The 14,352-nt window shown below is 37.2% G+C and overlaps 1 protein-coding gene and 1 long non-coding RNA gene across 3 annotated transcripts in view; one reads left to right on the forward strand and one right to left on the reverse strand.

Annotated features, from left to right (window-relative positions):
• Nucleotides 1-6,889, forward strand: part of SYNPO2 (synaptopodin 2) — a 173,116-nt gene extending 166,227 nt beyond the window's left edge. Inside the window, exon 5 of one of the 2 annotated variants that reach the window (XM_032146446.2) lies at nucleotides 3,024-6,889. In XM_032146446.2, coding sequence (XP_032002337.1) covers nucleotides 3,024-3,557 — 534 coding nt within the window. In that variant the 3' untranslated portion in view covers nucleotides 3,558-6,889. The remainder of the gene's footprint in view (nucleotides 1-3,023) is intronic. The other variant, XM_032146452.2, reaches the window with a different exon arrangement.
• LOC131383111 (uncharacterized) overlaps nucleotides 132-14,352 on the reverse strand; it is an 84,739-nt gene continuing 70,518 nt past the window's right edge. The window contains exon 4 of the long non-coding RNA XR_009212889.1: nucleotides 132-280. This is a non-coding gene — a long non-coding RNA (uncharacterized LOC131383111). The remainder of the gene's footprint in view (nucleotides 281-14,352) is intronic.

Genomic DNA, 14,352 nt, shown 5'->3' on the forward strand with positions numbered 1-14,352 from the left:
GGTACCTGCACTCGGTGGGTCTCAAGCTCTTGTCCGGCATCCAAGAAGAGTGAGGTCACACAGACAATTGAAGGGCAGAGAATTTTATTAAGCTATGAAAATGGCTCTCAGTGGAGAGAGGAGCTAGAGAGCGAAGGGGATGGGCAGGTTGTCTTCCCCTGAAGTCACGTCATCTCTTCTGTAGTCTGTCCCTCTCCCTCGAAGTCCAGCTGTCTCTCTGAAGTCTGGCCGTCTCCTCTAAGGTCCAGCCATCTCTCCCTCTACCGACTGAGTCTGGGGACTTTATAATAGGCACAGGGTGTGGGTGGGGTGGGCCGCAGGTAGTTTTGGAAAAAACAACATTCAATTGGTAAAAATACACTATTCACAAAGAACCAATCAGGAGAGAACGGGCAAACAGGAATAGAAGTTCTCACTTGGGGCTGTAAGTTTCAGACTATTTTGGCTTGAAGGTGGGGTTTCACCAGGGATCCACCTCTGTCTGCCTAGAATTTCTCTGCCTCCTGCCTCTACCATAATCAAAGACCACACGAAGCAAAATCATGGGACTCTGAAAACTCTCCCAGGGCCTCTGTAGACCAGTGTTGTTCTAACTCTTCCATAGAAAGGACAAAAGTGAGATACAGACACACACCACAGGAGACAGCTACATTTCTCTTTATCACACTGAGTCTTACCACTTCTCACGGTTTAGAAAACTTCCTATTTTTTCCTGTCAAGACAGTTAAACAGTCTCTTCTCTATCTTCTCTAAACTGATCTTGTTTCTTATTATTTATTTATTTCTTTTTTTTGAGACAGAGTCTTGCTCTGTCACCCAGGCTGGAGTGCAGTGGTGTGATCTCAGCTCACTACAACTTCTGCCTCCTGGGTTCAAGTGACTCTTGTGCCTCAGCCTCCTGAGTAGCAGAGATTACAGGCCTATGCCATCACACCTTGGAGAATTCTTTTGTATTTTTAGTAGCGACGGGGTTTCACCATGTTAGCTAGGCTGGTCTTGAACTCCTGATCTCAAGTGATCCATCTGCCTCAGCCTCCCCAACTGTTGGGATTACAGGCGTGAGCCACTGCACTGGCCCAAACTGGTCTTCTATAATTGACTTAATTCAGCTACTGTGGGGCTAGAACTAGTACTGGATTGTGTGCTTATTGAGGGCAAGGACTTTATCATCTTTAAGTCTTCAGCTTATAGAAGAATACCTGGAAATATCAGGTGTACAATATGTTAATTTATGTTAAATGAGTTTGTGAAATGAACACATACATAATGCGAAATAGAAACTAAGGCCTTAAAGATGACTAAAAGTCAGGATTCCCCACACCTCACCCAAATATAGAGTAAGGAGAATTATGAGTGATTCTGAATTAAGACAAGATTAGTGAAAGCAAGTTTTTGCTAAGATTCAACCATTGTAAGTAAAATTTAAATGATTAAAATGAGAGAATCAAGATTTATTATATTGACCCCCTTATTCTTCAGATAGAAACCAAGAATGAAACATCTACCTTCTTTGTCTGCCTAATAAAAAAAAAAAGAAACATTTGAATCTGAGATATTTTGCCTAAATCCAGGTATTGATATTCACTTTAAAGTTAAGAACTTGATTAAGAGAAAAGCTGTTGAAACTGTTTATGAAATTAGAGCACATTTTTAAGCACAGTAATGTTTTTTGTTAGGAAACAGGATGTTTTGATACTTTCAAAGTTGATACTCCTGTCCCCTAGGTGTACCCTTTCTGCATTTTTGCCAAGAGCTTGTCTCACATAGCCTCATGCATATTGGAATGTGTGAAGATGTAATGTGGATAGCCAGCCATCAGCATTCCTAGAAATGCAGAGGAGTAAAAGGAGAGAATGAGAACACAAGAGCTTTCATTAAATTATATTGCTGTAGCCGGGCACCTGGGCTCATGTCTGTAAGCCCAGCAACTTGGGAGGCTGAGGTGGGAGGATGGCTTGAGGCCAGGAGTCTAACACCACCAGCCTGGGCAAGAGGGAGATCCTGTCTGTAAAAAAGATTTTTAAAAATTTAGCCAGGCATAGTGGTGTGCACCTGTAGTCCCAATTACTTGGGAGGCTGAGGCAGGAGGATTTCTTGAGCCCAGGAGTTTGAGGCTGCAGTGAGCCATGATCATGCTCTGCACTCCAGCCTGGGCAACAGAGTGAGACCCCAACTCTATATAATAGTAATAATTAATAATATTGCTGTGCTATTAGTCAAGCTGAATATTAAGTATACACAGAGGAATGTTGCAGGGATACAAACTCTCAAAGAAATAGGAATGTAATACATATGAAAGGAAGCAAAATGCAAATTAAACAAGAGGCAGGAGTAATTCCCTCAGAGACAAAGGCAATACACTCCACTTAGGAAATAAAAATCCATGTGATCTTCACCATATAAATAGATTTTGAGCGGAAAAGGGCCAGGCATCTAATCATACCAGTAATATTAACTACATCTAAGGAGATCTTGTTTGTTTTTGCTATATTCATTCACTAGACCAAAATTAGATAACAGATTAAAAGTCACTTGGGAAGAGTAAAAAGCTCAGTAATTTACAGCTTGTTTCTGAGGTTATCAATAGGTTTTGTTTATTTTGTACCAGGAAAGCAGGATAGGAATGAGGTTGGGATGTGAATTCACATATGCCTATGTGGAGGGCAGAGAGAAGGAAAGGTGCTTCCTAGTGATGACAGAGCCCCTGCCCTGCCCCTAGTGACTATGCCTAAGAAAGACGACAGCAATTGGGGCTATGCGTTCACAGATGGGGAGCAACTAGGAGGGCCAAGTGCAAAAGGTAGGATCAAGTGGCAGCCCACCATTTGCACTTGGCCCACTTTTGCAAAGGTGGGGACAGGCAGCCTGTCCTGACTTTAAGACGAAGCATTCTGGGGGATTAATTTATTTTTATTTTTATTTTATTTTTTGCAGTGCTTGGTAATGGTGCTAGGAATACTTTGGAGTAACAATCAGCACAAACCAAAATGAATGAGATATATTAATATTTTCATTGTTTTTAGGAGAGTGGGCGCTCCCTTTCTCTTCCTGGAAGATCAGTCCCACCCACCATTTCTACATCTCCTTGGGTATACCAGCCTACTTATAGTTACTCTAGTAAACCAACTGATGGACTAGAGAAAGCAAACAAGAGACCAACTCCTTGGGAAGCAGCAGCAAAATCTCCTCTCGGTCTAGTGGATGATGCTTTCAGACCCAGAAACATCCAGGAGTCCATTGTGGCAAATGTGGTCTCAGCAGCTCGGAGGAAGGTGCTTCCAGGGCCTCCAGAGGACTGGAATGAAAGACTGTCCTATATTCCTCAAACCCAGAAAGTCTATATGGGCTCATGTGGAAGGCAAGAGTATAATGCCACAGTCAATAATAATATGTCCACCAACTCCCAATATGGTTCACAGTTGCCATATGCGTATTATAGGCAGACTTCAAGAAATGATTCCGAAATCATGTCCATGGAAACCAGGTCTGATTACTGTCTTCCAGTAGCTGATTACAACCACAACCCACACCCAAGGGGATGGAGACGCCAAACATGAAAGTTAGAAGAATGGATCATGTGCCAACTGTAGTTTTTTTAAAAAATGCTCCTTTGTAGGGTTTTAAACTTTTCTAATAGATTTAGATTCACTTTTGATCTTGGCTTGTTCTCATAAGTCATTTATCTAAGTTTGTGTTTCTGTGTGTGTGTGTGTGAGTATATGTATGTGAATATATACACACACACACACACACACAAGTGAGTGTGAATACTTCCTTGTTGGCTGATCCATAGAGCATTACTTTGAAGAAAATTTCACTATCTGCATTCATGTGCTGGCACTTATATGTAATTCATAATTTTGATTCCATTTATAGGTAGTCTATGCAACTAAACTCTACTCAATTAAAGTAAAACTAAGTATTTCTTCATTGCACCTTAGTCCAGGAAGAAATTAACGGAATATGGTGTGCTAATTATCACTACCTATAACAGTGAGGAATATAACATTGCAGAAATTTCTCATAGGGGCATGCCAGTGAGCAATTATTTTATAAAAATATTTTCCTTGGTGTTAAGTATTTCTCTGCAACTTTTTTTTTTTTTTTTGAGATGGAGTCTTGCTCTGTCCCAACCAGGCTGGAGTGCGATGGTGTGATCTTGGCTCACTGCAACCTGCGCCTCCTGGGTTCAAGCAATTCTCCTGCCTCAGCCTCCTGAGTAGCTGGGATTACAGGCATGCACCACCACACCTGGCTAATTTTTGTATTTTTAGTAGACACAAAGTTTCACCATGTTGGTCAGACTGGTCTTGAACTTCTGACCTCATGATCTGCCCACCTCAGCCTCCCAAAGTGCTGGGATTACAGGCATGAGCCACCGCACCCAGCCTTTCTGCAACATTTAAAAAAAAAAAATCTAATAAATTTTAGATTTTTAAAAAAGAATTAAAATGTAGGAGTTCCCAGAAATAAACACATGAGAATAAGATTATTATACATTTTGGAAGGACTTTTGAGGAATGATGTGATGTGTGGAGAATAGAAAGATTTAGATATATGCCCGTGACAGGAATAGACTCTGGGTTCAGGTGTCCCCATTTGTCAAACGAGAAGATTGGATTATCTAATCTTTTAGATCCTTAACAACTCTGATATTCTGAGTTTCTCTCATTTGTAGAATGCCCTCTGATGCATTGTTTATTTTTATTGCTCATTATATAACTATCAGATTACGTTTAGGAGTGGATTAGGTAATTAGTGTCACTACATGTATCATTAAAGGTCCTAAAAGGAATTGTTAGGCGGCAGGCTTTGTGTTACGTGTTACATGGAATGAGGGTAGATGTGAAGATTTAAAATGATTAATGGATTTAAGGAAGTGGTACATAAATATGTCTGTTATTATGCAATTGTAGGTCATGATAATTTATTCAGTTATAGAAAACATGACACAGAAGCCGATGTAACAAGTGGTGCTTCTTTAGAAAGTTGTCATTAGGATGTTCTGAGTAAGTTAAACAGCTGCTTCATCAATCCCATGACACATGCCTTGTTAGCATGCCCATCAAATAATCAGATCAAGCACCTGCTCCTTATTGCCATACCCACAAAGTGTTAAATACAAAAAAATTCAAAGTATTTGACATCATAAGCAAATATCCAGAATATTTTTAAGTAAAAAACCATCTTGAGTATTCAAAATTTCCTTAGCCTTTTAAAGGTGATAATTTTGCTTTGTGTTACTTTTTAGCTCTTGAATGTATCATTATGACGGTCTCTTATAATCATGGTATATTTCACAGAATAAAAATTAAAAATAATGCCAGGGTGCAAGTGACCAAGGCCTTATCTTGAAAGTTAAAAAAAAAAGTAAAGAAATCACAGTAAGTTCTATTAGTGATGATAGAACCAGATATAAAATTGATCAGTGATGGAGAAAAGAAACGATAAATAGTTTCCAAGGTTATATCGTTAAATTATCTTAAATTATCAAGGTGTAAGATGTAATTATTGACTCCCAAGAGTTTTTATAGAATCCTAAAAAATAACTCCTGATGTATAGATTAGTTAGCAAATTCTCAGAAATCCTCCACATAAAAGCCTTACTTGGTTCAAAATTTATTATAGTGGTTTAATCATTTTAGATTTGAATGTTTTAAGATAGGAGAGACTTAGCAGAAAATACTTGGCTTGCCAGGGCCATGTTCTACTTCATTGCTTTCTTTTATAAGTGCAAGGAGTTATTTCCATCAGTTGACATAGATATTATTCACTAAAATTTTCAGCAGACTCAAAATAGAGAGGAGACATTTTAAACTTACATGTTAGTATAAAACAGACCTCTCTCATTGCACGCACTAGATCGATATTATCATATGTATTAAGCTATCTGAATTTATTCTAGACATTAAGAAAATGACAGTACATGGTGGGAAAGCTGCACATTTCTCACAAGGAAAAAAACATTCTGTATTTGTAGCAGAAATCAGTGATTTGAAAAGTCATACTTCTTTGCAGATATGAACCTGAAAATCAAAGTGCCATTGTTAAATCATCCTAAAGTGTACTGTGGGTATTCTTCTCCAGTATACTTGAAAATGAATAAAGTTAGATTGCTCACATTGAAGCTAATGGTTGAGACAGGACACCTGCCACAGTGAAGTTTGATTCCTATGGGTGAGAAAATGTAGATGACTATTGTTCTCACAAAAGTTCTAAAATAGTAGCACGTGTAGAGAAGAGCCGTTGCTTTGAAAATACATACCACATTTGTTATAAAACATTTGTTTCTTAGTAGCAATCACATAGGTAGAAAGAGTTTGAGTTTTGCTGTGGATTAAAAAGCCTTCCCTAAAAGGAGAGCTTGCCAGTCATAGAGACACTAATTTGGCACTTTTCCTCCTTCTTAGGTTTAAATGTTATACCAATGCATGTGTTTGAAATATCCATTAAGATGATTTAAAATTTGTCTTGTATTTTGAGTTTCTTAAATGTGTGGATTCTTGTGCATTTATCTCTGAATATGTCTCTTTTATATTTTGGCACAATTATACACATTGGGAAGGGCCAACCTATTAGGGCTCAAGTATATATATGCATTAGCGACTTGAAACTTTGGATAAAAATTTATATCAAACAGGCACAGTTATTACAACTAGAGAGAAATTGCAGAAATATTTGTTTTTTTAAGCGAAAGTAGATTTTCACATTAGATTTGTATTCAAAGTACTAATATCTACACGGTCCACACTTTTCTATTTTTAAAAATTGTGTTCTCCTGTTAAATAGATTAACATTTCCACTTTTGTTTATCACAAAAGACTGTATTTGAAAGATGCATATGGAAAATTGAAATTATATTAGTAATAAATGTAACTTGAAAAATCAAGTTTAGGAGCCTTTTCATTTTTTTCTTATAAAAATTGTTCTGAATTACTCATTACCACAAAGATTTACTCGTATCTACTACATATTTTTCCCTTTTATTTTCTGTGATAGCTTCTATACACATCAAAATAATTTCATGCTAAATGGGGCAACATTTTAACTGTAACATTTAAAAACTTTTAAAAAAATTCCTGAAATTACAATTAATTTCACATGTAGGTTTAGAAGTTTAGGATCCAAACATATTTTAATACTATTTTTAACTAATTCTTTCCTTCATAGTATATTGAAAATCAGTCTTAAGCACAAGCATAGCCAATGGTAATATGACTTGACAACATGTTGGTTGAATGCCTACAACCACTCTGGGCTCTGTCTCTAATCTGCCATGTTTGTCTATCCAGTCCTTCCAATTACTTGTCCTCTTTTGACTGGTCCAAGACTGACCTTTGTTAAACTGAAGCCCTCATTACAATAAGGTATATTTAAGCAAAACTTTTTAAAAAATGACTTTGGCTCTCTCTACACAATATTAAAACTATCAGCTGAAATGTGAACTCCCTGGTCAATTGGTATCATATAGCACACCTTTCAAACACTTGTCTTTCCTGGTAATTTCAAAATAAAATGGCATTCCAATGAAAAATATTTTTTTAAAGACTAGTACTTGAAAACTTTAAGAATGAGGCTGGGTGCGTGGCTCACACCTGTAATTCCAGCACTTTGGGAGGCTGAGGTGGCTGGATCACTTGAGGTCAGGAATTCAAGACCAGCCTGGCCAACATGGTGAAACCCCCTCTCTATTAAAAACATAAAAATTAGCCAGTCATGGTGGTGTGCAACTGTAATCCCAGCTATTCAGGAGGCTGAGGCACAAGAATCACTTGAACCCGGAAGGTGGAGGTTGCAGTGAACCGAGATCGCACCACTGCCCTCCAGCCTGCGGTAGAGTGAGACTGTTGAAAACAAACAAACAAACAAAAGAACGAAGAGTGTTTTAAAGATTTAAATGACTTAAGAGTACTAGACTACCTTAAGATGCTAATGCTATATAAAGAGCCTGTTTTTTCTAAGGAATCCTAGTGCTTAGTAAACAATAAACTTCAAAACATACGGAGAGGTAGGTGGTGTCATCTTCATACAGAGCAAACAGGCAGCCTGAGGCAAGGAGAGTTCAATTCCCTGGCTTGTCTCCCAGGAAGACAGCAACAGAAATACCTCAAGATTAGTCAGTGTTTCCCTAGTCCACATAATAACAGAAGCATTTAGCACAAAATGCTCCTTCTCTGCAATTTTGGAAAATCACAAAATCTGTGACTTCTCAAATTTAACAGAACAGTACTTACCATGAAGGGGCATTTCATTTTTTATAGCCCTATAAAACATGACAGTTTATATTTTTAGAAAGGATCTGGCAATTTCCTCCCTCCCCCAATAAAAATCAAGTAATTTTATGAAGGGCATTTAAGGAGGAAATGCCTCCAGTGTATCTTGCTCTGATACACTTTTTCTCCCTCTAAAGTTGTAGTAAAGATTTGCTATATTGTACTTTTCTTCTCCTTGACTTTTCTGTCCCCCTTCTCCATAAACTTTACTCCCACCACTCTCCAAGAGGAAAAAGTTTCACTGACTCCTCAAAATTTCACAATTTATTTGTCTTACTGAGGGTCTGAACAGGCTTTATAAAATAAGGCAGTATTATCTCATCGTGATCATTTGAATAAGCATGAGGTTTGCTCTAAGTTACCAAACAAAGTATAATAGGTTATATGTAAGGAAAGGCACAATCTTATTTTAGGCTAAATTCCCCCTGAAGAGGCTTGTCTATAGTACTATGAACATCTAGAGGTGGAGATAGGATTTCCTGCTTAGCCTTTTCTTTTTTTTTTTTTTTGGATGTGGGCAAACCTCATTTTAATTGCAAAAGACGTAATTTACAGCACATTCAATAATGAACCAACAGGAGAGTTGCTGACTTTGGAACATATGAATATATAAAAATCCCTTGCAATTCAAGTAGTCAAGATAAAAAGCACATACAAGGAAAGCAATCCTCATTTTTCTGAAAATGTTTACATTTTAAAAGGTGACTAGACATACTTGGGAGTTCAAAGCAGTAAGATGTAGCTTGCAGGGAAAGGAAAACCCTTTTCCATGTTGTTAGGCAAAAGTATATCAAATATATCCCAATTCCACTTGATGAAGCCAGTTGGATGACCTCCTTGAACCAAGCTAGGGCAGAACACTTAGTAAAAGCGGGCCCTGGCTGGGGATGCGAATCCAGGAGAAGAGGGGCACCAGATCCCATGCAGGGCCAAACACATCCGTTCCACCATCTAACACATACGAGGCACGTTGCCCCATGTCCCTGGACACAAGATCCACGAGAACAGTCAGCAGATGGTCACTGCTCCCATGGCCTGGTGCTTTCTAATGGTCTTAATTCAGGCCTTGGAGAAAATCCTTTACTACCAAACGCAAACTGTCATTGAACTTAAGTCATAAAGGATGTTGTGAGGGAAATTCTTATAACACATACATAAGGACTTCTATTTACCTAATTAGAACAATGATTACACAATTGACATTCCTGTTTCCATAAGGTTTTGTTCTCTATGCTGGAATGGCTGAAGAAAAAGTTGTCTATTTTTGGTTTTATTTTACATTTTCAAAAGAGAGGGAACAGAGAGAAAAATGCCCAACTTTGGGGCCCAGCAGGTACAAAAGCAGACTTCTCTGACTCTAGGTCCATCAGATTTGGGGGAAGTTTCACTGCCTAGGGAAGGTTAGTGAAGCCCATTATATCCCCAATCCTACAGGAAGAATTCCACAGTTAATCTGTCACAGTGTTCTAGCAAACCTGCTTAGCCTTTTCTCAGCATCACCTTTTCTAGAAAAAAATATTGATTTGGATAGTTGAGCTATAAGTGTATTCTTCAGGGATAGTTCTTCAACGCAGAGTGCATGTGTCAGGAAGTAAAGGGCCATCCTTTGTACTGCCCCTGCCCCCACTTGGATGAAGCAATCATTGTTGAAACAACGTAGAAAACCAAATCACAGGATTCTGCAGAAGCTTTGCAGCACCCAGAGCTGATCCTCGACCTGTCAGAACTAGCCTCATTTTAAGAGGTTGACTTGGTAGTTTTTCTTGTTGATCTATATGTCATTCATACCACAGCTTTCTGCCAGACCAGTACATAGGACAGAGAAGAATAATAGTTTAAAAATAAATAAAAGGGGTATATTTTTTCCATAACTTTTTATTATTTGGATCTTTATGGCAATTAGATGCCTCTTTATCCTTGAATTCAAATGTTCTCTCTCTCTGGTTTTATCTACAGTAACTATGGCTATGATTAGTAGCAATACAAAATGCCTATGATTTATTGAAGTTGATGCTTAATAAAAGGCTGACGAAAGGAAAAAGAATCCTAATTTTGTGATAAAACCACCAAAACTCAATGCCCAGCTAAGCTAAACCCCACGTTCAGCATGAACTTGATAAAGAAAATCACAAAAAAGAGTGGAAGAAATTTCATGTCCAGCAGTGTTCTCTGGTTGTGATGTTTAAAATTTTCATATTTCGAATGAAACTCAACTGGTTCTTCTACAATACATTTGAATAAGCAATGTATCTGAATTTCTCATTTTGTATACAAAGGAAGACTGAGAAATGAATAAGAATTAACTGTTTAAGTTCTAAAATGCTATCATGTAGGAAAAAAACAGAGATAGGAACAGATTTTATACTTTGCCCAAGGAGGTTGCAAACAAACAATACATTTAGCTTTCACTTTTTACAGTATGAATAAATATTTTTCTCAAAAATAAGTCTTATATGAATTTGTAACATGTTTCTATTTTATCATTACCCTGCTATAGAATTGTCTTAGTCTGTTCCTGCTGCTATAACAGAATACCTGAGACTGGATTATCTATGAAGAACAGAAATATGTTTTCTGAGTTCTGGAGTTGGAGTCCAAGATCCAGGCACTAGGAAACTTGGTATCTCACAAAAGCTGCACTCTGCTTCCAATATGGCACCTCTAGCTGCATCCACACATGGCAGAAGGAATGGAAGAGTTGAACTCCCCTCCTCAAGCCTTCTTATAAAACACGAATCCCATCAATGAGGGTGAACCCTCATCACTGCCTAAGGCTAATCACTTCCTAAAGGCTCTACCTCTTAATATTGTTACATTGGGGATTAAGTTTCACATGAATTTTGGAGGGGACAAACTTCCAAATCAAAGCAGTGGAACAATTTAAGAATTATTCTTAAAACAAAACACATTTAAAAATAACTAACACGAATATACAGTTAGATAGAAGAAATAAGATGTAGTGTTAGATCAATAGGGTGGCTATATTTACAATAATCTATTGTACATTTCAAAATAGCTAGAGAGAATAATTTGAATGTTTCTAGCAAAAAGAAATGACAAATATTTAAGGTGATGAATATGCAAAGTACACTGATTTGATCTTTACAAATCATTTGAATATATTATCACATGTACCCCAAAACTATTTGCATCTATCATGCATCATTAAAAAAACTTAAAAAAAATTAAAAAATAGTTATTTCAGAATTAAAAAAAGGTGTGGGGTACAGTGAGGAGTTCTGAGGAAGACTGAATTTTAGCCATAAGTATAAAACAAATGTTTTTACTAACATGAAAAGATTGATATTTATTTCACAAATATTTCAATAAAACGTGTATTGTGTTCACTGTAAAAAATTTCTCTTCAGTCATAAATTACCCCAATTTAACATTTTCTCCAAGTTATTATCATTTGAGGTTATCAATGGCAAGATTTTATTTTAATCCAAGAAAATTGGAGCTTTTGTCAGTATATTTAAAGTTCACCAGGTAAAGCTCATGATGATTTTTAATTTCTCTGACAAAGGGAAACATGAAATTTCATCAGCATGAGTGGTCAGCAGATATAATAACATTAATTGTTTCTGTTTCTGCCCTCGACTTTTTAACAGAGAATACCAAATTCTACTTTTGCATCGATGTACTACTAAAACTAATTTTTAATAAAACTTTATAACAAATCCATCCAATCTCAGTCAGCTTTGACTAAACAAGATACGATTTTCACAATTCTTTTGCAACTCCATTAATTTTTTTTCACTTAGGCAATTAAGCAATTTGTATGAATTCAAAAAACCATTTGGGTAAGTTTCTATTTTTCTGAGAGTTTTATGAATACTTAATTTGTTTGAGTGCTCATTTACTCCTAAGCCAATTTGGGTATTTTAGTTTTGTAATGCCATTGAATGTAGAAAAAAACCATGTATACCTATCATACAAACCTAGATATATACATGTACACATACATAAACGTACAGACAGATGCAACCAGATCTTACGGCATTTTATTTTAAAAATTTTAGTCACGGAATAAATAACAGATGGCGATGAGAATACAGAGAAAAGGGAATACTTATACACTATTGGTCGGAATGTAAGTTAGTACAGTCAGTATGAAAAACAGTATGGAGTTTACTCATAAAATGAAAACTGAAACTACCATATGATCCAGCCAATCCCACTGCTGGGTCTGTAGCCAAAAGAAAGGAAATCAGTATACAGAAGAGCTAACTGTACTCCCATGTTCACTGCAGCATTATTTATAGCAGCCAAGAAATGACATTAACCTAAGTTTTCATCAAAGGATGACTAAATAAAGACAATGCAGTATATATACACAATGTAGTACTAATATTCAGCTGTTAAAAATAATCCTTTCATTTGTAGCAACATGGATGAGCCTAGAAGATATTATGTTAAATGAAATAAGCCAGGCACAGAAAGAAAAACTTTGCATGTTCTTATGTATATGTAGGAGCTAAAAAAGAAGTTGATCTCTTGGAGGTAGGGAATAAAATGGTGATTACCAGAAGTTGGAAAGGAAAAGGGGAAGAAGTGTACAAAGCATGTGGTTAATGAGTACAAAAATACAGTTAGATAGAAGGAATAAATTCTAGTGTTCAATACCATAGTAGGGTGAATACAGGTATTAATAATTTATTGCATACTTCAAAATGGAAGAGAATATCTAGAATGTTCTTAACACAAAGAAATACTAAATGAGGTGATGGATGTCCTAATTACTCTGAGTTGATCATTACACATTGTCAGCGTGTATCAAAGTATCTCATGCACTCCATAAATACGTACAATTATTATGTATCAATTTAAAAATGTAAAAATTTTAGTCATGAAGCAGTAAAATGAAGTAATACAAACTCACTGGTTTATCTCTATATTTTTAACCAAATTGTATTTCTGACAAAAATGGCAGAAGTCGAGCTTACCTACTCAATAAGGGCTAAAGTTTTTACCAATATTTGTGGAGAAGGATTTAATTATTTTTCATTTTCCCAGTTTCTGAATAGTTCCTTTTTAAATTCTCTTTTCAACCTCAAGTACTTGCTTTTGAGGGAACTCTGAATCCCTTGAGAGTCCCCAGTGGAGGGTAGAGTGCCTAAAGTTCCAGTGACCAAGGAGCTGGAGTGGGAAGGGAAAGGGGTTGGCAGGAGTAGACAGAGCTGGAAGAGCAGATTGTCAGCAGAGGTTCAAGAAGAGGGATTTCAGGTGACAGAGAAGTTCCCATGAGACCCAATACAAAGAACAGAGGAAACAGAATAGAGAGGTCTTACAGAGCTAGGAAAAGGACTTCCAGCTCACAGTCAGGGAACCATCCCCACTCAGGAAAAGAAAGCCAGGAAGAAGAGATTTCTAGCCCAGGGAATTGGGGAATAATTCCCACTCCCAAAAAGGAGGCAGGAAGAAGAGCTTCCAGCCCAGGAGGTACCTTTCAAAGGAAGCCTGGGGACTTGAACCCAGACCCAGAAAGCATACTTATACCTTTAGAATCAACATCTGTCCTTGCCAGCTTCAAGGAATGTTTGTCTGGAACAATGGTTCAGAAGTCTGAGTCACCAGTGAATCCTCAATCACTCAGTCAAGAGTGAAGACAAAGGAAAGGCACACATTCAGTGTCCTAGGTGAGAGGCCTGGGGGTCCAATGATGAGTCTAATCCTGTCTGAGTCACAGCACAATAACTGTTAAAGAAAAAATTATTTCATGATATTCATTAAAGCAACTCAGGACCATTGCAATAGGTATAGGGACCATTGCAGTGGGGAGAGAGAATGGGTTCAACCATGAATACAACATAGGCAAGTGGGAATCTATAGCCAAGGGGCAGTAAGAGGATGCTGGCTAAACCAACTAAGTGGGATTCTTGATCAGACATCACCTTGGGGATGATGGAAGATAAAGAACCTGCTCATACCAAGTATGACCAGATATCGAGGATATGAGTTCTTACTAAACTAACTTAGCAGGATTCTTTGCTAAAACTGGATTTTACAAGGAAGTATACAAATGGACCTAGCAGAAGACTCAGAAGCCTGACTAAAGTTTGGCCAAGCAAAGAATCTT

This window comes from Hylobates moloch, unplaced genomic scaffold (assembly GCF_009828535.3).
Source record: "Hylobates moloch isolate HMO894 unplaced genomic scaffold, HMol_V3 SCAFFOLD_3, whole genome shotgun sequence".
Classification (NCBI taxonomy): domain Eukaryota; kingdom Metazoa; phylum Chordata; class Mammalia; order Primates; family Hylobatidae; genus Hylobates; species Hylobates moloch.